We start from the raw sequence: 26,609 nt of genomic DNA on the forward strand, positions 1-26,609 counted from the left end.
CTCAGGAAAACATTTTTTTCCGATCATTACTTTTTGAGATATGAGCTCCTAAAGTTAAAATTTTTGGGACAGAACATTTCAAGTTCGGTAAGAGATTAATCTATTAGATTTGAAGGTTAGATTCTTCATGGTATTGTTGATCTAGTAAAACAAAACTTTTCTGAAAATATCAATTTTTTAAAAAGTTATTCAATTTACCGAAAATAACTAAACTGAAAGTTATTCCTGATAATTTTTAGTAAATTGAATAACTTTCTCAAAAAATTGATATTTTCAGAAAAGTTTTGTTTTATTAGATCAAAAATACCATGAAGAATCTATCCTCCAAATCTCATGGATTTATCTCTTACCAAACTTGAAATGTTCTGTCCCAAAAAATTTGAACTTCGGGCGCTCATATCTTGAAAAGTAATGAGCAGAAAAAAAATGTTTTCCTAAGAAAACTTTTTCTTTTTGATAGCTTTGTAGTATATGAATCGAAAAACTTTGAAAAATATCACTAGTAGAATAGTTATTTGTGCAACTAGTGCGCAAAGTGACAGTTTGCTGCACCGAAAGAAACGTTTATGCCCGAGCCGTAGGCGAGGGCGGAATGGCTTCTTGAGTGCAGCAGAGGAACTTTGCGCACGTATTTCACATTAAGTTTTTCCTACAGTTACCATTGAATATGAAAAGTGGGTAATTATGGGTAAAATTGCCTGAAATCCATCAAATGTTTTTCTGTGTAATTTTATTATTGATAAAAACCTTAATCCTAAAATCCTAAAGTCCTCGTTGTCCTTGGTTATAATATCTAATTAATAATTTGCGCGTTGTGCTTTGTTGCACCTCTGCTCACTATAGCAGCCACAGCAGTCACTGTTACCAACTTCATTTTGATTTTGCTGCACTGTTGCTCCATATAACCTACTAAGTATTTTGCGTTGCCATGTTGCAAATCTGGAGTGCAGAAAAGATTTTTTCGCCACACTTGGATGTAATGAGCTGGTTTACGTGCGTCATATGGAGGCCGAAAGTGATTGTTTTCCGACCAGGCCGGTAAAACTTTATGGCCCTAGGGCTGTAAAATGACCTTGAATAACAGCTGATTGTGTCCGATCTCACAAAAATCATAGAGATAATCTCATAACGACTGTAATAATCTATATAATTATGTATCGTGAATCGCAGTATCATGTCTATAATATATTTTATGAATTACTGTTTCATAATTTAATATTTATTATTGTGTTTTTGATATCAAACAATAGAATACGATGATATCTCCATAGCCTCAACAATATAATGTTGGCTGCATTGTCCATTGTCAGAAAGGTAAGTATTGCAAGTCTTTAAAAGTGAAGAATCGAATTTGAAATCAAAGTACAATAATTGTATCAATATTTAAAAGTGAGGTAGAGTAATAATTGTTTCTTTTTTATTATCGAATTCCACTTCTTAATGCAATACAATCAACAATAATAATAGGAAAATACAGCAGAGATCTAAAGTTTAAGGTAAGCCTACTGGTGAAACTCAGCCTTGACTGAAAAATTCCTAGTAATTTTTCCGTAATTCATTATTAAAACTTTTAGATAATTTTTCTTCAATATCAAACCATATAGAGAAAACATTAGGCCCACTCAAGATTGAATCTTTGAATGTTTTCTCTATGATTTAACTATTTTCAGAGCAATATTTTGTTGTGAAAATGCCGGCAAACCGGCTTCAAGTTTGCTGCTATAGGCCTACACTATATTATAGTAGCCTACATACGTTACCTGACTTACAGGCCTCTTTGAACAAAAATATGCAATGGCCGAGAGCGTAAAGGCGTAATACATCAGAACTCAAAGCTCAGTGAATTACAAACATGATCTAGGTTCGAACCTCGGTCAGTGACATTTTTTTTTGTCGATGAATTTCGACTTTTATTAGCTATTTTTTATATTAGTTACCGTAATTTAAATTTCAATCAATTTTTTAGATATATTTTGAGACAAAACTGTGAAATATGCAATTATATTAATTTTTTAATCACATTATTTCAAAATAGTAATGAAAATTCTATTCATCCATCTATCCATGAGATATTGCACCAAGCACAAAGCGCGAGCTATAAAAATTCAAACAATTATTCAAAATATTAATAGTATAAAAATATTGTCACTATTGTAAATTATTAATTAGTAATATTGAAATTAATTGACAGTGAAAGTTGTCATAACCAAGATTCAATCTATCAAAATAGGCTGTTTGAATTTTATTTATTTTTTAATTTCTTATATATTGGGAAGTTTTTTTTTGGTGTGGCAAAAAATAGCGTTCACACCATGGGCAAAAATGTATTTCCGGCTCTCAATCTTTTCTAGTCCTCGGCCTATGGCCTCGGACTTAAAAACCGATTTCGAGCCGGAAATATCTCATTTTCGGCCCTAGGTGCGAAATATACTATTCCCGCACTAGAGCGGAAAAGTGATTCTTTGCGTTCTGTAATCAGTGCAGCAATGGCCACTTTTCAATGTAACTGTAGGAAAAGTTTATTTTTAGCCTTTGCACAGCCTTGAAATTGAATCTTTTTATACATCGGTAAACAATAGAAAGTACAAATTAAACATAAATGCTATCGATTGTGAATTAATCTTGAAAATAATGAATAGTTTCAAATGTTGAAAAAATAGTGATCTCTTAGACCCGATTGTACAAAAGCCGGTTGAATTTTAATCCTAATTAATTCCAAGAGAACCAATCAGAGAAGGCCTTCTTGAAAAGAAGGGTGTAGAAGGGAAGAAGAAAATTGGGCCTTCTTTTCAAGAACACCTTCTCTGATTGGTTCTCGTGGAATAAATCACGATTCAAATTTAACCAGATTTTGTGCAACCGGGTCTATTTTAATGTATAAAAATATTCCATTTTAAATTATTAGCTTTAGATATTTAGGAACAGTTAATAAGTTTCTACTCCTACTGGCAAACAAGTGTCTCACTTAAAAAATGCCTGTAGTATTCACCTCCAGCCGTACGGTACAAGAATAATATAGCTGTTATACAGCTATTTAGAATAATAATTATTGTTTTAGTCTAACTGTCACAACTTTATATTTTTTAAGTGTTTTTGGTGAGATAAATTGAATTGAATTGAGTATTACTCGAGGCAGGACCTGCTTGAGGCCCACACTATAGAAACTAGGTCCACGTTATATTGGCTGTCAAGAGAAAAATAAGATATAGCGTTGCTGATTCTCTGCCTTGTCACTGCCTCCTATAGCAGATACCGGTTTATAAAAATCTGGTGTGGTACACTCACACAACTTTCCTTGCTCATTGAACTGTAAGCCTCATTCTCAAACGAGAATAATTTAGGGGAATAACATCATGACAATTATTGGCGGCAACATATTATTTGCAACTACGATCAGACTACTGTATATGTGTATACATAATATTATTGTTTTCAGAGTACTTTTTCCTTTGTGTAAATTATGAAATTCGATGATTTTTTTAAAAGTCGTCAAAACAGCTGTTCTACAAATGAAATATCTTCACTATGACTGTGTACTTTTTATAAACTGCTCTACCTACCTACCTACCTCATGCACGAGATGGAGGTTACAAAGTCCATTTCTCAAGGATAGGGTGGACCCCCCATTAGTTTCCCAGGGAAAAGACTCATGCCAGTTGATACATCTGATAAATAACTATACAGGGTATGAATTTGAAAAAAATCGTTAGAACCGTTTTTGAGAAAATCGTGAAAAACATGGTTTTTGGTCATTATCCGCCATTTTTCTCAATAATATTACGGAGCTCCTAAAATTTCCCCAGAAATGAGACTCATGCCAGTTCATAGGGCTTATAGATAGCTATCTATGATATAAATTTGAAGAAAATCGTTCGAGCCGTTTTCGAGAAAACCGTGAAAAACATGGTTTTTTCGTCATTATCCGCTATTTTTCTCAAGAATATTACAGAGCTCCTGAAATTTTCCCAGAAATGAGACTCATGCCAGTTGATAGGACTTATAAATAGCTATCCATGGTATAAATTTGAAGAAAATCATTAGAGTCGTTTTCGAGAAAACCGTGAAAAACATGGTTTTTTCGTCATTATCCGCCATTTTTCTCAAGAATATTACAGAGCTCCTAGAATTTTCCCAGAAATGAGACTCATGCCAGTTGATAGGGCTTATGAATAGCTATCCATGGTATGAATTTGAAGGAAATCGTTAGAACCGTTTTTGAGAAAAACGTGAAAAACATGGTTTTTTAGTAATTATCCGCCATTTTTTCCGCCATCTTGAATTGAATTTTATTGAATTTCTTATTGTCGGATCCTCATGGTATAAGGACCTCAAGTTTAAAATTTCAAGTCAATCGGTTGATTAGGAATGGAGTTATCGTGTTCACAGACATACACACACACACACATACACACATACACACACACAGACCAACACTCAAAAATCATGTTTTTGGACTCAGGGGGACTTGAAACGTATAGAAAACTTGAAATCAGGGTACCTTAATTTTTTTTGGAAAGCAATACTTTCCTTACCTATGGTAATAGGGCAAGGAAAGTAAAAAAGAGATGGAAGGGATGTTGTTGATTATCTTTCAAATTATTTGGAACTGTCAATATCTTTCTCATTCCACCTCAATTTTTAATAAAGTTTTTTCCATCATTTTTCTGATTGATTCAGTTTTGAATCCATTTAAATTCAAAACTTCTGGTTCTTTTATTTCTGCACTGAAAATTAGACTTAAATTTCTGTTATTTCTACTTTTTTACAGCTCCATGTGTTCGAATTCACAGAATATGACGAGCTGCAAATATTCATAAAACGATATCTTTACTTGGTAAGTGAATTTAAGTTAGTAAGTTATTTGATAAATCATAGTTATCAATATACTGCAGCATAATCAACCGAATCACATTTCAAGAAAGAATGATTTGAATCCAAGCTATATATATATATATATATTCAAAGAATTAGTTAATCTTCTAACATAGACTTCTAACTTATTTTCAGAACTCAGTCTTTAACAAATTTATTAATAAATTGACAGCCTCCTCCTCCTTCTTCACCACCTCCTCCTCCTCCTCCTCCTCAACCACTAATTGATTCTACAGAACATAATTGTTCATACAATACATTTTACATACAAATATTGTACATTTATTATACATTATTGATGATTCACAATATATATAATAAACTTTTTTTTGTATTTCAGTTCCTGGATGAATCATGTCCTGGATGTCTCCTATTTCTGTACAGCGCCGTAGCAACAAGAGGAACAGCTAGGTATAAGATAAAACTTAATTAGTTGACAATTTGATTATGCTTACCCTATATTCCTGAATCATTTATTAACGTGATAATTAGTAAATGACATGAGCCTATTCAATTTCATCAATATCTCATTGTTCACAGTATTTTCCATATACTTTATTATTCGTACAAACAAATATAATTTAAAGAGAAGAAATAAATTGCCCAGAACAATTATGTTCTTGCATTTTTCCACATGAATCTTTAAAATATCGAATTTAAAAATAAAAATCCATTCATAGCTAAAGACAATTTTTTTTCAAAAATTAATTTAAATTAATTGAATGAAATAGGTAATACATTATTACAACACATTGTAACAGGAGCTCAAAATACAAAAAATACTAATGAAAAACCACTTCTAAATACAACATATTTTAGCATGATTTGTTTTATCCCACCAATATATTGCACGAAGTGGAAACCTTAACAATAGACCACGAAAATGTCGAAAAATTCATTAGCAATAGGTGACCACTGAAGGGTCTCTAAAACTTCTATCTGTCCGCATATTGTTTTCGGCGGCCCCGTCTCATTTCTCTAACCCGTTTTGCTTTAAACGGCATAAAAGCGAAATAAAGATGGGCACACCTAGGCAAATACCTAGTAGGTATAAAGTATAGAGGCAACGTCATGAAATTTTATTACTACTTATAGAAAACATTAAATCTCAAAAGTTAATTGCTTCTCAAACTTAATTCCTGAATCTTGTTTCCCTTCTGAATGTTTACAAAACATTCTGAATCAATAACAATTTGTAAATCAGTATCTTTTTGTGTGTCAAATATTTGTAAAATCTGTGGCATAAGGGTGTGGTCACATTGAATGCGTATATGTGCAAGTGCAAGCTTGGTTATGCATGACCAAGCGTGCAGATGAGAAACAAAATCTGGAAAGAGCAACGGGAACACACACTGAACGCTTGTACTTGCTGGAGGCGATCAGTATGAGCAACTATATCCAAGTCACAACTTGTTTTAATGGAACTTTTCGAATTTTGTTTTTCGGCTCATGCATGATGTGACATGCACTTTAATTGTTGCACAATTAAATGTAAGTACCATTTTCAAATTTTGTTTTTCGGCTCATGCATGATGTGACATGCACTTGCACATTTACGCATTTAATGTGATATTTAGATTTGATACTTTTTTGTGATCACACCCTTTTCATTTCAATTCATTTTTACTTCACCACCTACATCACAAGGTTGAGGGGCACGTCAATGAAGCGAATGAAAGTCGCTACTAGTCAATCACACTCTTCACTGGAAATTCCTTCAGTAATTAGAGTGGATTGTCTAGAAATTATTTTTTTAAAGCTTGCTTAAATGGTTTAGATCTTTTATACTTTTTATATCGTGTGGCAGACAATTATGAAAGCGGAAACCCTGTGTTTGTGGCTGTCTCTGTGTTTTCAGCAGTCTACTGTATGGGAGGTCGAAATCGTTTTTTCCTCTTGTATTATGTTCATGTATATTGTGTCTACATGGCCTAACCGTTACATACTGTACTTTTTACTTTCCTTGCCCTATTACCATAGGTAAGGAAAGTATTGCTTTCCGAAAAAAATTAAGGTACCCAAATTTCTAAATTGTTATACGTTTCAAAAAAGTATTTGTGTGTGTGTGTGTGTGTGTGTGTGTGTGTGTGTGTGTGTGTGTGTGTGTGTGTGTGTGTGTATGAGTGTATGTGCGTCTGTGTACACGATATCTCATCTCCCAATTAACGGAATGACTTGAAATTTGGAACTTAAGGTCCTTACAATATAAGGATCCAACACGAATAATTTCGATCAAATGCAATTCAAGATGGCGGCTAAAATTGCGGAAATGTTGTCAAAAACTGGGTTTCTCGCAATTTTCTCGAAAACGGCTCCAACGATTTTGATCAAATTTATACCTAAAATAGTCATTGATAAGCTCTATCAACTGCCACAAGTCTCATATCTGTAAAAATTCCAGGGGCTCCGCCCCATCTATGCAAAGTTTGATTTTAGAATCTCAATTATCAGGCTTCTGATACAATTTAAACGAAAAATTTCAAGTGGAAAAGATTGAGCATGAAAATCTCTACAATCGATGTTCAGTAACATTTTCACCTAAAATCGAAAATAAGCTCGAAATTTGAGAAAATGTTATTATTTCAATTACAAGTTGCAATCTGTTGGCAACTGTTGATTATATTAAAACATTCACTATGAAGAGATAGCAGACCTCGTGTGTTTCCAGCGTTATTGTCCTGTCACCAGCTGGCTTGGATCTTTGAATATAGTCGACTTGAAATGCGCGTGAACACTAGCGTCAGGTGATAAATTTTCATAACGGCAAGGAAAGTTGTGTGAGTGCGCCCAACCAGATTTTTTATATATAGAATTGTCTTGTAGATATAGAGAGATACTACTGTAAAGGTCTGTCCCTCCTAAAATATGCTTGATATTTTTAATTTTTGTGATCACACCCTGAGCTTGATATTTTCAATTTTGTCCAGAGTGGAACGTGATTTGGACGGCATCAAAGGCTATATGGTGACAGCGGCAGAAGAAGGATCCGAATGTATCATCACACTTCTGCTGTGTGGACGCGCCACCCCATATCTACACAATGGAGTCGTCTATGTTGGTGACGAGGAACATTATGTGAGCCAACTTCATTCATTCATTCATTCATTCACTCATTTCCCATCAATTTATTCATTCATTCATTCGCTGATTTACTCACTCACTTGTCAATTCATTTACCGGTATCAAATCAAATCAAATCAATTTTTTTTATTCACAATACAAACAGTTGAGGGTCCTGCCAAACCCAAAGGTTTTTCGGCGGGTGCTCAGTTACAGGGAAAAAATGAGTCACAAAAGTTTCTTGAATTATGTGTACGTTTGTAATATTATTAGTTTTATAAATTGATTGTGCTGTTATTATTGAGATACAACATTACATCCTTCTTAGAGTAATCACGAATATTTGGAGGTAGTCTGTTACATAAGTAAGGGATTACATAATGTAGGGATCTTCTACCATAAATATTATTTAATGTGGGTACTACATATATTGACGTAGATCTTAAATTGTAGGGTGAGGGAGGAGCAAGGAGTCTATAGTTTTATAAAATTGAATTTAATTGGAAGAAAATTAATAGCACAAGGATTGCATCATAATTATTCTACCTATCGTAACAAATGTTATTCACATCAGTAACATTTGTAACACAAATTGCCACTTATCAATCAATTTATTGAATTATTGGAAGAAAAATAGTACAAGGATTGCTAATAACTAACAAGAATCAGCAATTGATATCACATCAAATATCTGAGTTACTTGATGAATCACAGCTATCTTACTATAGAAGGCGTTATTGGTAACAGAAAATTGGCAACTCTGCAGTCCTATCATTTCCACTGACTTTATAACGTGAGCCTCAAAGATGTCAAAAGAATATTCGAAGGTGTGATGAGTCCCTGATTTCCTCCTATAAAATACCCTAAGCCTGTCTCAAAAAATCCATCTGTCACAAGCTTAAATTTCAATATCTAGAGATAGTTCTATCAATACTATTCCTTATTTATGATAAAAAATGAAAAGTAATGTTCCTGTTCGGGGTAGGACACCTAAAACTAATAAATGAAAATGAATCCCAGACCCTTAACTAAAACAAAAATAAAAGAAGATTTAAATGAAAATGATAGAAGGTTCAAATGAAAATAAAATGAATTGAAGTAACAATGAAATTACAAATTGATTAATATAATCGTATAATGTTTCAATCTAGAATTAATTAAAACGTTTTGAACACTGAAACCCAGTTTGCGCAATAAATAGCCTGCTTAAAGTAATGTTCCTGTTCGGGGTAGGACACCTAAAACTAATAAATAAAAATAAATCCCAGACCCTTAACTAAAACAAAAATGAAAGAAGATTTAAATGAAAATGATAGAAGGTTCAAATGAAAATAGAATGAATTGAAGTAAGTATGAAATTACAAATTTATTAATATAATCGAAAAATGTTTCGATCTAGAATATTAATATTAGTTTTGAACACTGAGGCTCGGTTTGAACAATAACTAGCCTGCTTAATTTTAATCAAGATTACAAATCCATCATAAATTCCATGAGAACCAATCAGAGAAGGTTTTTATGAGTTTCTGAACTTCTCTGATTGGTTCCCGTGGCAAAGTCAATCAGTATTAAAAGTTAACAGACTTTTGTGCAACCGGGTGTGAATAATCTGTTTTTCTATGTTGTGGAGAAGGTGTTGTGGTAGGTACCTAGATATCCATTCTCAATTAAATGACTTAAAATTGTCTCAACCACTTATTTATAGAAACATATTAATCTATCGATTGTTTTTGTTTGTGGTATTTCTCCATAATGAAAAAATGAGACACAGATGTTGTCAATACCACTTAAATTTTGTAGCTAAATTTTTTAGTCTAGCTGAGGATGGGGGGGCAGGTGTAGCCCCGAAACCATGGTCTTTTTGTAAAAACAAAATTCAAGTGGCATTGACAACATCTGTGTCTCATTTTTCATTACATATTAATCTCTATTAAACCGGTGTAGAACCACTTATTAATTGGGAAGGTTCTCATTTTACAAACACGTTTTATATTAATCTGTATAAAAGCTGTGTAGAATCACTAATTAATTTAAAATTTCTAATTTTCCAATCACATTTTGTTGGTTTTTGTCAGGCTGTGCCACAGTGGGGCATGCTATCCAGGAACGAGATTGGATTCCTGTACTTTGAGGAGAAACTGGACGACCAGTCCAAGGTGCCCGGGTCCCGCCTCAAGACACCCGCCCTTCCCATCTGGGTCATCTTCTGCAATGGCCACTACGCCGTCGTCTTCAACACCAACCGCGAGTTGCTGAGAAACTACCATGCCGAAAGAAGGTCACTAACTCAATTACCACGCAACACAACAGTGAGAAACCCCAGAGCTGTAACAAAATGTTATTTACAAATATCTTTATTGATTGTTTATCACAAATGACAATGTATTGCCAGGTCTTGCAAGACCCATTGCATACTAACACTATCTTTGAAAACTTGTCAATTGTTTCTGTCTGTTAACCTCTCAGAAAGTTGTTCACAAATATCTTCAAAAAGTTGTCAACTTTGTCTGTAGGAAACAAGCTGGTGCCTTTTCAAAAAATTGGCAACAAACTGCAAAATTGTCTCAGTTGACAACTCTGGTAAATTCAAGTCAATTATTATAAGTCGACCATATATATTATTTATTTTCTTATCGACATTACCTATATTATATCGACCTTATAGTTTTCGAGTTATAATATATTATAGATTTTTCGACATTTTTGAGAATAACTAGAAAACTAACAGTCAAAATCTACTTCTAAGGACACTGTATTATTCCCATAAGTTTTAAGTAGACTATTCCCATCCTGCCAGTCATCGAGCTGGTATGAATAGTCCCATTAGAACGTATAGGGATTATATTTTAACGGTCACTGGTGTGTGGTAATTGGGAATCCAGCTTTATAATTCATGATTCATTTATTGATCCAAGATACAAAATTATTCATTAAAATTAAAGATTGAGCTGGATACACCGAAGTTGCAAATTAAGAGTTCAACAAATGTTAGCAATTTCTTAAAAAGCACAGCAACATTCAACTTTTTTCCTACAGAAAACATTAACAACTTTCTAGAGTTAACTAATTGTGAAATATACTGGTTGACAAGTCCAGTTTATTATGTTTACGTTGGTCTATGCGTTTTCAGAGTAAAGTGTTTGATTTTGCATCAAATTTTGGACAGATTGTACATTTTGTCATGAAATGTGAGCTACCTGTTAAATTTATTTTCAAGGAAAATTCACAAATGACGGACGCATAATCCCTTCTCAACGACCCAACATGTCAACTACAGTAGGCTACCCAACTTGAAATTTTCCAAATATATTATTAATTTACCGAAGATGATTATAGGCCTATTTTAAACTTAGTAGGTCATGTTTTTTGTTAGACCCTTGCGGAGCACGGGTTATCTGCTAGTCTTTCATAAGAGCTTATAACTAATTAATTGTTGAAAGTTTGACATTGTTGAGAATGGAACTCTGACTTTTTGCGCGGTTGACTAGTATTCTTCCTGGGATCGGGCAAGGAAGATGTGGAAATTGATTATTTTAAAAACCTCTCCGAAACAGCCAGCAGTTACCTGCTAGTAAATGAATAAATAGATAATATCATAGAGAAACAATAGCATAAGTAGATATCCCATGGTATAGGGCGTTTATGTCGCAACTTTTACTGTTATCTCAAGCAGATTACTCTCGATTTTTACTGTTTTGACCGGGTAAGAGCGTATGAACGGCACAATATGATAGACTACCAGCGTCATAAAGCTTCACAGGAAAGAATTACGTGGACTATCAGCTTGAGATAACAGTAGAAGTTGCGGCATAAACGCCCTATACCATGGGATATCTACTTATGCTATTGTTTCTTTATGATAATATTCAGTGATGAAATGCGTTGGTTGCAGGTTTGATTTGGTGTACTACTCACCAGGGGGCAGCACCTGTACGCTGACAGTGGATACCAGTCAGGATGACGACGGAAAGCTAGAGTTGAACGAAGAGGACACCTCTAGCACCTCGGCTAACAATGTGGAGAAACTCATACACACCAAGTTAGTAGACTATCAAATTAATCAACTATCTCAATTCGTCAAGATCTCAGTCCATCGAGTCCCTGTTTTGACAATTTATTTCTTGAGATACGGTACTGAAAAGAAAAATGGGATGTTGAACAATTTAGTAAGTCAAGGCATAGAGAAAAGCGATAGCATTAGAAGATATCCCATGGTTTGTTGAATGCATTCAAAGTTTGGTAACAAATTATGGTGTTGTGTATAAAGCTGAGATGATACTGTGTAATATTTTGTTGATACTGTATCATGAGTGGTGATACATTATCATTTTATGGTGATACTGTATATTTTATGGTGATACAGAGAAAAGATATTCTATGGTTTGTAGAATTAATTCAAAATTTGGTATCAAATTATAGTTTTGTGTATCGAGTTGAGATGATACTGTATCATATTGTGCTGATACTGTTTCATGTGTGGTGATACAGTATCGTTTTGTAATGATACTGTAGCTTTTATAGTGATACTGAGAAAAGATAGCATAGGAAGATATCCCAAGGTTTGTAGAATTTAATCAAAGATTGGTATCAAATTATAGTGTTGTGTATCGATAGTTGAGATGATACTGTATCATATTGTGTTGATACTGTATCATGTGTGGTGATACAGTATCATTTTGTTGTGATACTGTATCTTTCATGGTGATACTGAGGAAAGATAGCATTAAAAGATATCCCCATGGTTTGTATAATTCATTCAAAGTTTGGTAACAAATTATGGTGTTGTGTATCAAGCTGAGATGATACTGTATAATATTGTGTTGATACTGTATCATATGTGGTGATACTGTATCTTTCATGGTGTTACTGAAAAAAGATAGCATTAAAAGATATCCCATGGTTTGTAGAATTCATTCAGTTTGGTATCAGTTATGGTGTTGTGTATCGAATTGAGATGATGTATCGGGTCGCCGTCAACCTGTCTCCCCGACAACTAGTCTCCTCGCTATTTTGATCACAGGCGTCAGTAAATCCCCTGGCAAAATATACCATTGCCGTCAATTAGTCTCCCCGACAGTAAATCCCCTTCTGGTTTAGAGGGGACTAGTTGTCGGGACCGTGGACGACAACTAGTCTCCCCGTCAGTAAAGCTCCTCTTTCAGGAGCTCAGTTGACGCCGTCAGTAAATCCCCTGGCAAAATATACCATTGCCGTCAATTAGTCTCCCCGACAGTAAATCCCCTACTGGTTTAGAGGGGACTAGTTGTCGGGACCGTGGACGACAACTAGTCTCCCCGTCAGTAAAGCTCCTCTTTCAGGAGCTCAGTTGACGCCGTCAGTAAATCCCCTCGAATGTGGTTTTAAAAGGAGCTTTACTGTCGGGGAGACTAGTTGGCGCGTTTCCAATGTATCATATTGTGTTGATACTGTATCATGTGTGGTGATACTGTATCATATTGTGTTGTTACTCTATCATGTGTGGTGATACTGTATCTTTTATGGTGATACTGAGAAAAGTTAGCATAAGAAGATATCCCATGGTATAGGTCGTTTATGTTCCAAATTTCACTGTTTACTAAAGCCGATTACTGTTGACTATTGTCTTGGCCGGATGAGAGTGTGAGAACGGCACAGTATGAGAGACTACCAGTGTCACATAGCTTCTCGAAAAATAACTACAACTTTGATTCGCCATCGAATTGTCTTTTTTCGTTAGAGCTACTCTTGAATAGGAATAAAAATAAAAATCCAAGTTCCATTTTGTGAAATTTTTACTCACTAACTTGATAATGGCATCACAGCCGAAACATGCTATGAGTTAATAATTTTACAAAAGGGTAGCCTACTTGGATTTTTATTTTTATTTCTATAACTACTAGGACTATTGGATTGAGTTAACAGTGAAATTTAGAACATAAACGCCCTCCCCTATACCATGGGATATAATATTATACTTGTGCTATCTTTTGTTCATGGTGAGGTTCAAGGCATCACTTTTTCTTTGCAGACTGATACACAGTCAGCTGCACCGTCGCTGACACTATAGTCAACCGCACGAAAATAGTCTGATGGAAACAGATGAGTGCAATGTTGCCAAATAGAGTTGATCAACGTGAATGAGAGGGTACTCTTCTGTTCCAATTTCCATCGGACTATTTTCGTGCAACCCTGTTGTTCTACCATTTCCACTAACTGAATTTCTCTATTGACCTAAATCAGTCGTTATACTCTACCAATACAAACACTGTTTGCAGTGTTAGAAAAATCCCGATTCTTAGGTGGGCTTTTTGTAAATTTTACTCACTATTTATTCACTATGTACCGTACCATTGGAATTTACTGTAAAAGTTTGATTCCTGAATGTAAATTATTATTATTATTATCTTCTGAAATATTTATGATAATAAAGAATATTATTATTCTGTTTTAGATGGCAAGATGCACAAATCACTTGGCATGGACAGATCGCTTTCACCTGAATCTTTCTCTAAAGTAATTCATCTGCTGGTTGGATGAATAATTACACTTGAAAAAGATATAGTAACTTTAGTAAAATTATTGTGAAAAGTAAAGCATATATTATATTTGTACGTTTATTTTTCGCGTGAAATTGTTTACTTTTGTATTGATGCTGTGCATTCCTGTTATATTATACAAAAAATATTGGTGTATTAAAGTTTTAATGTTTTAAAATGGCGTTTTTTTCAATGCATGTCATAAGTAAGTTGATTATCGATGTAAGCACAATGCTGTGACAAAAAAATGTATATAAGGGTGTTAGGGACAAAACTTTCAAAAACTTTGGTCGACAAAGATTGTGTCTAACAGGGTAGCCGTCTAGTTTTCACCCCGACTACTTGACACCTGGTCATTTTGGCCATAGGCGACTACTTGTACCCTCGTAAAAATATGCCATTGCCGTCAAGTTGTCCCCCCGACTACTGGACCAAAGGTGCCAACTAGTCATGACCGTAAACGACAACTTGACACCTCGCACCCTCGCGTCAGGGTGTCCCCTCGACTAGTTGACACCTCCTTAGAAAGGAGACAAGTAGACGGGGATGGCTCATGTCTACATGACACCTTGCACGCTGGCGTCAAGTTGTCACCCCGAATACTTGTCACCTACAGAGCACCAGTTGGCACGACTTACACCCCCGCGGCGTAGGGAGGAGGGATCAAGTAATTTTTATTACTGGTTATGATGTAGAATTGAATTCCAAGCACTTTTGGTTTAGTAACATTTTCCCATCAAACGCACGGTTCGGGTTCGCCGTCTTTGCTACTTTTAGGGCAAATTTTTTCGAGTTGGTTGAAAACAGAAAAAAATAATAATAAACCCTTTTGATGACTGAACCAGATGTAGAACACAATTCTAAACACATTTTGCTCAGTTATGTTTTCCCGTCAGACGCACCGTTTACGAGTAAATTGAGCCTAATGCTCTAGGACAGTCAAATTTTCATCCATCAATGATATGGCAGATGAAGCTATCAGTCTGGTTATCAACTGAGGTATTACATGAAGTCTGGTAATTAATATGAGGATAAATAATTATTTATACACACTTGCGCTCAGATTGAAATCAGACCATAAAAAGGCCAATGAGAATCTTCAAGTTGTGTCTGTGTTTTCTACACTCACAGACACTGTTCAAACAAATTTTATAACTTGTTCACAGGTTATAAATAACTTGTCAAACAAATGACTTCAAACAAATAACTTTTCACTAATGCTAGACAAATATTTTGAGGCTCTTTCAACATCCAGTCTGTTACTATACTTATTCTTGATTGCACCATGGTTGAAAAGGCTCACTCACAAAGACATGATGTTGAAAATACAAAATTAGGAATCTGAATGCCTTTTCATATAGAACTTGATAGTTTGGCTTCATTTTCCAACTTTCAAATGAAGAGCCAGCCGGAATGGTGATTTCTTGTGGAGTGGAGTCGAGGGGATAGGTTGTCATGACCGTAGACGACTACTTGTACCCTCGTAAATTATGCCACTGCCGTCAAGTTGTCCCCCCGACTACTTGACACCTACTGGACCGGGGGTGTCAACTAGTCATGACCGTGAATGACAACTTGACACCTCGCACCCTCACGACAGGGTGTCCCCCCCGACTAGTTGTCACCTCCTCAGAAAGGATACAACTAGACGGGTATGGCTCACGTCTACTTGTCCCCTAAAAATCGGTTTTAAAAGGGGACAACTTGTCGGGGTGTCAAGTAGTCGGGGTGGCACCTTGTCGCGTACCCGTCTAACATACTAAGCAGGGACAAACATTTAAAAAACCAGTTTACCAGATGTCGCTGTGAGAGCACGTATTGTTTGTGCTAGGTCACTAGTTGAAAAACATTCAAGGACACAATACAATAAATTACACAGAATAATTATGATAAAAATTTACGAATATATATTTCTTATAAAATTATATAATAAATCAAGATATTTATGTTCAATAGAAACTTAAAATATTTATATAACAACAGTAAATAATAAAATGGTAAACTATAATATAGATTCATCTATAAATAATACAGCGTAATATTTTTATATCTAAGTATATTTACAAAATAATGTTGAGGCAGTGATTCGAAAATCTCGTGAAAGTTTGTACAACACCAGAAACTAAGTATAAACATTTTGAGAAATTTCAGGTAAAGTTTTGAAGCTAGTCAGCCGCATAAAAAAGATACTTTGATTCGAAGTTTTAAGTTTGCATAAATAAACTCTTTCCAACATAATATTATCGCTTCAATTATCAATAATATTTAAACCAGATAAAATTGAATTCAATAGTTGACAACAATTTCGTCTGATGGAAACAGTCATTTTGGTAAGAGAATATTCTAACAAAACTGTAGAAAGTTTGTAAATAATAGGCATAGGCCTATATGCTGTGAAATATTATTTTTTTACAGAAACGTTTCATTTCCAAACTAATATCATTAAGTCAGCAAGGGTTCAGAATAATTATCAAACAAACCTTTACAATACAACATGAAATGCTAGCATTTGTCAGTTGGTAATTGGAAGGATGATCATCCATAAATCACTTTATAATATCATATTATTATGAAATTAATATTTGTAAATAGTGCAGCAACAGTAATAGTTTTTTAACAGGGATAAATTTGAAAAGTATTCACTTGATTATTTGCAATTTTATCAATATTTCATCAGATTTATGTAGGTTTCACTACTTTTTGTCAAAAGTTACCCAGTTCCAAAAGAGCTAGCACTATATTTGACTGAGATCTCGACAAGTTTAACCTAAATAAATCTTCAACTTGAAAAGAACTACAACACTCTAAAATTCAAGACTTCCCAATATTTTCTTAGACTTGTTTACAATAGTTTATACTGTATATGAGACGAACATCAGATTTATAAAGGTTTCACTAACTTGTTAAAATTTACCCAGTTCAAAAAAAGCTAGCACTATATTTGACTGAGATCTCGACAAGTTTAACCTAAATAAATCTTCAACTTGAAAAGAACTACAGCACTCTCTAAATTCAAGACTTCCAAAGATGTTTTTTTAGACTTGTATACAATATTTATTATATACTGTATTTGAGACTAACCCAATATAATGATTAACGACAAGCCAATGAGTCAGTTAAACACCACGATTGATCAAAGATCAAATTTGATCAGCGATTATCCAACTAACCGAGTCACTTACAATCGATAACTCTATCCTTTGACACATCTAATTTCCAGAGATTTTCGAAAAACTTCACAAAATCGTTACCTTAAACGAAAAGTGAACAGAACACAACGTTCAAAAACTGGTGATGAGCTGAAAAAATTGTGCAGACTATATTCGTTTATCAAATTTGACGAGCTAGCCGATTCATTTAAATTTAATCTATACGAATTTGTATAAAACCTTCCTCAACTTCTGCATAATATACAGCTAGGGAACATCGAACATTTGATTACTACAAAACTGTATTAAAATCAGATAATTGTACACTAATTAGTTGATGGCATTTGGTACATTTTATGAGAAAATCAATGATATTCTGTGTTGAAGTGAGGGTTATATTGTGAGAGATATCCATGTTGAATAAAATTATTTGAAATTATCACAAAAACTTATTATTGAAACATTTTTGCAAAAGTAATTCCGATTGATTAATCTCTAGTAAACGTTGTAAATAATCTTGTCTCATAATGGCGTTACAACCAAAACTCCTTTCAACTTTTTTTTTCATAAATAAAAGGTTGTGACAATTTCAAATCACATCAATTCTATGGTTTTGTGAGAAAACAAAAGCAATCAGTAGGTTATTGTCTTACACAAAGTGGACCATTATTTACAGTGATGCTTAAAATATTCCCTAGCTGCTTTTTTCAATGAAGCATATATATTTATTAGTATGACAAGAGAGACTACCGTTCTAAACGTATTGTGTGATTTTATCATGAAACGCGCAAGCAATATCAGGGGCTTACACTTGTTTATGATAATTTAGTTTACGGAAGTCTTATTTTACTATTTTAAAGAGGGTTGTATAGTAGCTGGACATTAATTTTTTTTAAGACATAAAATTATAAATTCCGTTACAAGCAATGTAAACAATGTGAATCTAAAGGTGCGTATAGATATACGCGCCGCGAACATGAGCAATTCACTTTTGATCAGTTGATTATATCTGTATTTTTACAGAAATGGTAAGTGAATTGATTAAAGTGATTAAAAGTGAATTGCTCATGTTCGCGGCGAGTAAATCTGTACGCACCTTATGAAATTCATGTGCATTGGAGTTGAAAAATTAGTTGTTTCAAAAGTATAATTTTATGATGCGTGAAAACGATTAAATTTCTCAATTTTCTGCCCAAGGTAAAGTTGATAATTTCACACCGCCGTTTGAAGGAAACCGTTACGTAACGTTACGCTGAGATATTCAATTTTGGCTTTAAAATTATTGATAAACCTTCCTACTCATTTGTAAAATTGTGAAGATGTTGTTTTGGAGAGAGACTCTCTAATAAGAGTCTCTGAGAAGCTTTTAAACCCAAACAAATTCACACCCCGACAGATATGTCACAGCTATTGAGCGGGCTTAGCGTTACGAATCAGCGTTACATGTGTGAACTACTCCATTTGAAACAACAGAGTGCAAAACTATTATATTCTGTTATTTATACAATCTTTCCTATAGAACCTTCCATTCCTCAGTAGTATAGTGAACAGTATCCGCGCCTGTCACTATAGACTGTCTATAGCTTCGGGTACCACCAGCTAGAGTAGATATCTCTCTCTAGATATGTAACTAGATATCTATCCCTCTCTCTCCAAATTTCAATTTTTCCGTCTTCACGCACTGTTGTTTACATCTATCTCTCTAGATATCTATCTCTCTCCCTCCAAATTTCAATTTCTCCGTCTTCACTCACGCACTGTTGTTTATGCTACAAACAACAGTTATTAGCAACAGCAGCAACAACAACAGTTAACAGTTGTTCTAAAGTTATTCAAAAATAAACGGTCACGAGCTGACTTGGAATCATCATGTGGTGAGAGTCTGTAGAAAGATTGCTCGTATTACTTTTCAAAAATTGAATACTTGTGTGAGTTTGAATGTAATTTTAGTTATCTATTATGGGCTTTTTTAGCCACATCTCATTTATGGTGTCAAATTATATACAAAAACGCCATCATCGAAACAAGCCTTCATTTGGCAAAAAAAAAACAATGAGAATATTTGGTCAGAAACTTGTAGATATGTATTCTCTGTGAACAAAATAATGACTGCCATGTTTGTTCGTTTTAGCCCAAGTTGTTCATCTTTGAAGTCAGGCGTAACGTTACGTAACGGCGGTGTAAACCGATCGATAATACTTTCATCTTTGAAGAGAAGGAGGGAATATGGGATGGAACTCTTAGATGAACCCTGAACTGCTACTTGCCCCAGCTTCTTAGCTGGAGCAGAGAAATGAGGAGGACTAAAAAAAGAGGAGGAGCAGGATAAAGAAGAAGAGAAGGATGAGGATGAGAAGGTAGAGAAGAAGTTGTGATAGAACTTAGTGACAAAGATCGTATGTAAAACAAAAAAAAAATGATATTGAGGGAAAACGTCACCATAAACTTGAAAAACTATCAACTTTTTTTCCACCTTCAACACACATTTCAAAAGTAATCAATCTTTAAACTCTACACTCTCTACCTCACATATCTACTCTTTTTTTGAAAAAAGAAGAAAAAGTACAAAAAGGCACCAGTTTTGAACTACGAACTAAGCCTCTGATATTGCCGCTAGCTTTAGAATACACGTCTAATACATATAAGATGATGCGATAGTAAACAATTATTTATCAAATATTTATGTAAAAAAGTTTAAACGTTATGTACGTGGTTTTGTGTATTAATTATTCATAGTTCGAATAGTATTATGATAGCACATCACTCCTGAGACACTTTTCAATCACCAACGCGTATAATCAAAATTCCACCAAATTAACAGAACTTTTCAATCAAATCTCGATAGAAATAATGGAAAACGAAAAGTCGATATTTGTAGAATATTAACCACATTCCTAAAACTCAACAATTTCGATAATGTTACAATAAACTTTTTCTAACTATGTACGGTCTTATTACATAAAACTTGGGGCGTTTTCTAATCGATACCATTAGTAATATTGTAACAATATTGGAGCTACAATCAATGTGATAGATCAATCGTTTCTGTTATTATTAACCAATAATATATTTTACACAAATTTGGAGCAAATAATTTCTATCTACAAATGTTCATCAAGCACCACCACTCATAAAGAAAAAATCCGATAACTTTTTTCATTACATGAATGAAAATAATTTGACTAGCAAATTTATATTTGTGTATTAGAGAGAAATATTTACAATATTCGAACATGATTAGATATATAGCAGGCTGCTCAATGCAAATTTTGTTGGATTCGTTCAATTTTTGAGAAAAGTCAGTCTGGTATACAGTCATGGAATCGTCAAAATTAATCCACTACAACAATGTTTTTCTATAATTTTTGTCAATTTTCCAGCAAAAGTATTAAAGATACTTTATGAAATCAGCCTACTTTATGAATATTTTTGTATGATTCTGGGTTGATTATTCCATAATTAGGGGTTTATACGTTAGAAATATCAATGTATTTTATCCGGAGAATACATTCAGGAATTTCATGAAGTTTATCAATATTTTTATTATATATTATTTCAGATTCCTGAACCGTAATTTATTATATTTTACATCAAGTTTTATGCTTTAGTGAAGTATCCACTTCAAAACCTATGAAATGAGTTCACTCATTATTGAAATGAAGCTAAAAACTCATGTTTGCCGCATACATTTCCCCCATTTTTGAGTTTCTCATCTTTTTAAATTCAGATGTTGTTTCTAACCAAACATAATCTAAAAAGCAAGTCTACATCAATGAGCAACCCTAAAATTTCTTGACAACCAACTCCAAACTTACTGAATTAAATGAAGGTTGAATTTCTCTAATTCAAGGTTGAGCAATTAATTTGAAGAACTAACTCAAGAAAACAAAGGTTATATTTACAGCACTTTTGAAAAATAATTAAATTTAGTTATCAATTTTTATACTTGAACTGCTCGATAATATTAAAGTTCCAATATTTTAAAACTGTGAATCTCAATAATTGTTATAATTTTTTTCAATAGTTTGGATTTCTCTTATCTACTTGAGATTTACCAAGATTGATTAACCTTACCTTCTGCATTGAATACTGACTCCCAACATAGAATTCAAGGATAATTCTTGAGTATCAATGTTTGCATTGTCTATTATCTATATATTTTATATCGATTCAAAACTTCAAATTCCATTCTTAGCTATATTAAACGAGATATGCACATCGTATGTGGGGGGGGGGAGTTTACAAGCCGTACTATATCCATTATCTATCACACACAGACCGTACAAAACAATAATTTTAAATAAATTGGTTAGAACTGTACACAATTCGATATTCAAAGAAATAACGATTTCTAATAACTGCTCACTAACGAAAACAGTTGGTGGATGCAATATGCAATTAATTGCATACGAACTGCAATTGCTCTAGCAACTGCCAACATTTCATGTCATTTCAGTCTATATGCACTCACTCACAACGATCAGCTCTGCTCCGTAATACATTTTACATACTGGCATCAAGTCAAGCGATTCTTGTCATCTGCAAAACAAAATATATCATTGACAAAACAAAAACTAACTTACTGAGATATTGCAATAATATTATTAAAATGTTGATAATTCAATTTAATAATAATTATTAAACGAAATCTAAATTAAATGTTGTAAATCACCCCGAATACTTCTGCTACTGCAAATATTGATATATATATATATATATATATATATATATATATATATATATATATATATATATATATATATATATATATATATGCATATGCATACATAGGCCAAAATTATAAAAAAAAACATAATTTTACACTTAATATTTCAAATACCAATAGAATTTAGAACGTTCTGGAGCCACTGACACTCCATAATAGGAGTGTTGTGGACACTCAGATATGAGGTGGTTCATTGATTGGATTTGTCCACATTGGCACAGAGGATCAGATGTGTATCCCCATGCTGTCATCAGCTCAGCACACCTTCCCACCTGCGTCCTGAACCGGTTAAGGCCACACCACTCTGGGTGCACCCTGGCCACAGCTGGGTGCCAGGAACAATGTCATTAGGGTCATCCACAAGGCCTTTGTTCCTGACCTCTCCCTACAACCATCTCAGTCTCCATAACTCCCTTGCACTTCTAATTTCCTCTTGCTCGTCAAGTCTCAAGTATCTTCTTGACTTGAGGCGCCTTGGTGGAGGGTTAGCCAAATCTCTAGAGACTGGGAGATCCTCATGAATGTGTTGCAACTGGGAAATGAACTTGTTCTTCTTCTCCAACCTTCTGAGATCTGGAGGCATGATGTTACTAAGCACAGGCAACCACTCAGTCTCTGTTGGTCTCAATGTCCCACTAATCTTCCTCATAGTTTCATTGAAAACTGTATCAATTTTCTCAACATGTCTGCTGCGAGCCCAGACAGAAGAGCAGTACTCCCCTGTACTGTACAGAAGTGCAAGACTTGATGTTCGAAGGGCATTCATGTCACAACCCCAGGTTACATTTCCGCAAGTTTGCTGATGATATTTAGCCTTGTCTTCAGTTTATCTCTCAACCCCTGCAGATGTTGTCGATATGTGAGGGATCTATCAAGTCTGACTCCTAGGTAACGGGGAGCTTCCTGATGAGATATTCTTTTGCCACATAACCTGAGATCAATTGTCTTTTTTGCATTCTGGTTACTGAGATGGAATATTGTTGAGACAGTTTTGGACGGGTTTGGCTTCAAGAACCACTGCTGGAAGTATTCTGCCATTAACTCTAAGTCCTCATTCAACACAATTTGGAGCTGATCAAAATTTCGACCTTGAGTAACAAGCCCAATGTCATCGGCATAAATAAACTTGCGTGATTGAGTAACAGGCAGGTCTGCAGTGTAAACATTGAACAAAATTGGTGAAAGAACCGATCCTTGAGGTAAACCATTTTGTAATGGTTGCAAATATTGAGAACAGGGTAAACAGCTAAATGGAAATTCGATGTGCGCTACTGTTCAAACATTATTTGTCAACCCGGGAATCGAACCCAGTACCTTCTAATTGCCGGTCAGGAATGCTTACCCTTACACCTAACTGACAATCTCTGAATAGAGAATGTCCACAGATTGTCAGGTACCGGGTTCGATTCCCGGGCTGACAAATGATTTTTGAATAGTAGCGCTCATCGAATTTCCATCTAGCTGTTTATCCTGTTGTCAACATTTGCAGTAGCAGAAGTCTTCGGGGTGATTTACAGCACTTAATTTGGGTTTTCGTTTAATAATAATTAAAAATTAACTGTTGACAATGAATCCCAAGCTATTCGAAAGCATGCTACAGTCAGGGAGTAAATATTCTACACAATTAACATTGATACAGTACATACAAAATAAATTAAACTATTATTTATAGTTTTCGTACGATGAATATTTGTACGAAGTGTCAGCACTCAACTCGTACGATCGGTAACATCGTTTTTGTCAAAACAAGTAAAATAGTGTTTCACAAATCAAACATTTATACAGTACATACAAAACCAATTAAATGAATATTAGTGAGTAGTGTGAACGCGGGCTTATGAGAGCATCATACTCATAATAACCACTATAGTGAGGTCCACGTTATAATGGCAGTGTTTGATAAGCAATGGTATTGCTATCCTTGTCTTTCATTCAACAAAGCGGATAGCGCTATCTCTCTCACTTTGCTCTGTTGCCAGATCGGCTTTTAACAATGTAGAATTAATTTCACAAAATATTTCATCTTAATTATAAAAATTTATTATGAAATTATTGAAAAATATAATTTCTTGCTTAATAAAATATAATTGATTGTTTTAAAAGAAGATGAACAATTAATATTACATTAATCAGCTACCGTCAAGAAGGCATTGACTAGACAGTGAGGATCGGCAACATTGTTCTCCTATATTTCTCCACTGCCATTATAACATGGACCTCATTATAGATAACCCTCAATTGAGCTATTAACAAGTAAAATCACAGATGAAATATAGCATAAGAAGAGATCCCATGGTAAAGGGCGTTTGTGTACCAAATTTCACTGTTAACTCAAGCCGATAGTCCTAGCAGTTCTTTATCGAGAAGCTATGTGACGCTGGTAGTCTCTCATACTGTGCCGTTCTTACACTCCCACCCGGCCAAAAACGTAATAATGGACAGTTATCGATAGTAATTAGCTTGAGTTAACAAGGTCAATAGGTCATGGACCTATACCATGAGATATGCTATGCTATCTGTTTTCTAAGATCATACTCATAGAAACCACTAGATAACACTCAATTAAGCCATTATTAAGTAAAAATGAAGTGGGATAATAATGACTCACCCTAATGATAATAACAGATGATTTTGATGACAGCAGTAAATGTTCACCAGTTGGCCATGCCGGGCTTGTTCAGTGTCATGAAGTAGATCTGACACGAGGAGCCTCCTTTGGCCGATGAAAAGAACACCTACAACAAACACAATTTTTATGAAGAAAAAGTAACAGAAATAAACTTAAAATTAAGAAAATACATCAACACAATCCTATTAACCAGACGCTTAGGGTGGTCACTTACGACAGGACAAGTGTGTACACACATTTCGTCATATATTGTTGTGTATCGCAGCAATAAACTTCGAACACAATTTGTTAGGCTAGGTTTTTGTATCTAATTGGTTGCATCTATCTCATTGAATCTATAGTGGTTTATTTATTGTTTGTCGACTTATTTTATGTTAGAAGCTGCTGTCAAACAGCCGTTTTTTGATCGAAGCCTCTCGCTGATCACACAACAAGCATGATGAGACACAACTAGCATGACGAGACATATGCTCGTCATGCATGTTGTGTCACATGCATGTACACACATGCTCGTCATGCATGTTATTATTACTGGTGTTCTGCCCTAGGGCAGGTCTAAACATGATTCCTCCTTCTCCATTCCTCTCTGTCCTGTGCAATTCTCTTCATCTTGGAGTACTTTCCCTCCTCCCTGATATCATCCACCAACTTCACTCTTTTTCGTCCCAGCACCCTCCCTCCTTGCACAGTCCCTTCCATTGTCTTCACAAGTAGTCCGCCATGCCTCAGCAAGTGTCCCAGCCAGTTCCGCTTTCGTCTCCTTATCACTGCCATAATATTCCATTCCTCTCCTACTCTACGCAGTACCTCCTCATTCCTCACTTTATCCATCCATCTGATCCTCTCCATCCTCCTCCACACCCACATCTCAAAGGCCTCCAATCTCTTCTCTTCCTGCTTTCTGAGAGTCCAGGTTTCTGCTCCATAGAGAGCCATGCTCCACACAAAACACTTGGCCATCTTCTTCCGCAGTTCTATTTGCATTTTGCTACTCACCAATCTTCTTATATTGCTGAATGCCTCCTTTGCTCTTGCAATTCTCACTTTTACTTCTAAATCACATCGCATATCCTCTTTAATCATACACCCAAGGTACCTGAATGATGACATCTGTTCAATGTGATGCAATCCTATGTTGATTGTTGCTTTCTTTGGAGTCTTGCTGATCACCATACTTTTTGTTTTCTTCACATTCACTCTCATCCCATACTCTTCACAACAGTGATTGATATGTTTTAACATATCATTCATTGCGCGCTCATTTTCAGCCAGCACAGCCATGTCATCTGCAAACTTGATACATTCTATCCTTCTCCCTCCAATCTTCACACCCTTTTACCTGACAAACTCTTTCCAATCATTTCCTCCAGGTAGCAGTTGAATAATGTTGGGGACAAGCTGCAACCCTGTCTTACTCCTCTCCCAATTCTACTTCCTTGTGACATTTCATCTCCTATTTTTATTTTCACTTACTATGACATGTACAGATTTGCAATCAGTCTTCTATCCTTCCAGTCAACTCGTTTCTCCCTCAAAATTCTCATCAGTTTGTCCTATTTCACTCTATCAAACGCCTTCTCCATGTCTATGAAGACTACATAGACATCTCTTTGCCTTTCAATATATCTCTCTCCAATCACTCTCAGTAGACCTATTGC

The 26,609-nt window shown here is 34.7% G+C and overlaps 2 protein-coding genes across 18 annotated transcripts in view; one reads left to right on the forward strand and one right to left on the reverse strand.

Annotated features, from left to right (window-relative positions):
- Nucleotides 1-14,625, forward strand: part of LOC111054807 (inactive ubiquitin carboxyl-terminal hydrolase MINDY-4B) — a 63,886-nt gene extending 49,261 nt beyond the window's left edge. For all 11 annotated transcript variants that reach the window (XM_039440128.1, XM_039440129.1, XM_039440130.1 and 8 more), the window contains 6 exons: nt 4,769-4,834; nt 5,213-5,283; nt 7,800-7,947; nt 10,008-10,210; nt 11,825-11,971; nt 14,363-14,625. In XM_039440128.1, coding sequence (XP_039296062.1) covers nt 4,769-4,834; nt 5,213-5,283; nt 7,800-7,947; nt 10,008-10,210; nt 11,825-11,971; nt 14,363-14,411 — 684 coding nt within the window. In that variant the 3' untranslated portion in view covers nt 14,412-14,625. The remainder of the gene's footprint in view (nt 1-4,768; nt 4,835-5,212; nt 5,284-7,799; nt 7,948-10,007; nt 10,211-11,824; nt 11,972-14,362) is intronic.
- A 2,219-nt stretch (nt 14,626-16,844) lies between these two features.
- The window catches only part of LOC111054805 (serine/threonine-protein kinase mig-15), a 66,593-nt gene continuing 56,828 nt past the window's right edge, over nt 16,845-26,609 (reverse strand). For all 7 annotated transcript variants that reach the window (XM_039440127.1, XM_039440124.1, XM_039440125.1 and 4 more), the window contains 2 exons: nt 24,931-25,057; nt 16,845-22,135 (listed from right to left, as the gene is read on the reverse strand). In XM_039440127.1, coding sequence (XP_039296061.1) covers nt 24,974-25,057 — 84 coding nt within the window. In that variant the 3' untranslated portion in view covers nt 16,845-22,135; nt 24,931-24,973. The remainder of the gene's footprint in view (nt 22,136-24,930; nt 25,058-26,609) is intronic.

This window comes from Nilaparvata lugens, chromosome 13 (genome assembly GCF_014356525.2).
Source record: "Nilaparvata lugens isolate BPH chromosome 13, ASM1435652v1, whole genome shotgun sequence".
NCBI classification, from domain to species: domain Eukaryota; kingdom Metazoa; phylum Arthropoda; class Insecta; order Hemiptera; family Delphacidae; genus Nilaparvata; species Nilaparvata lugens.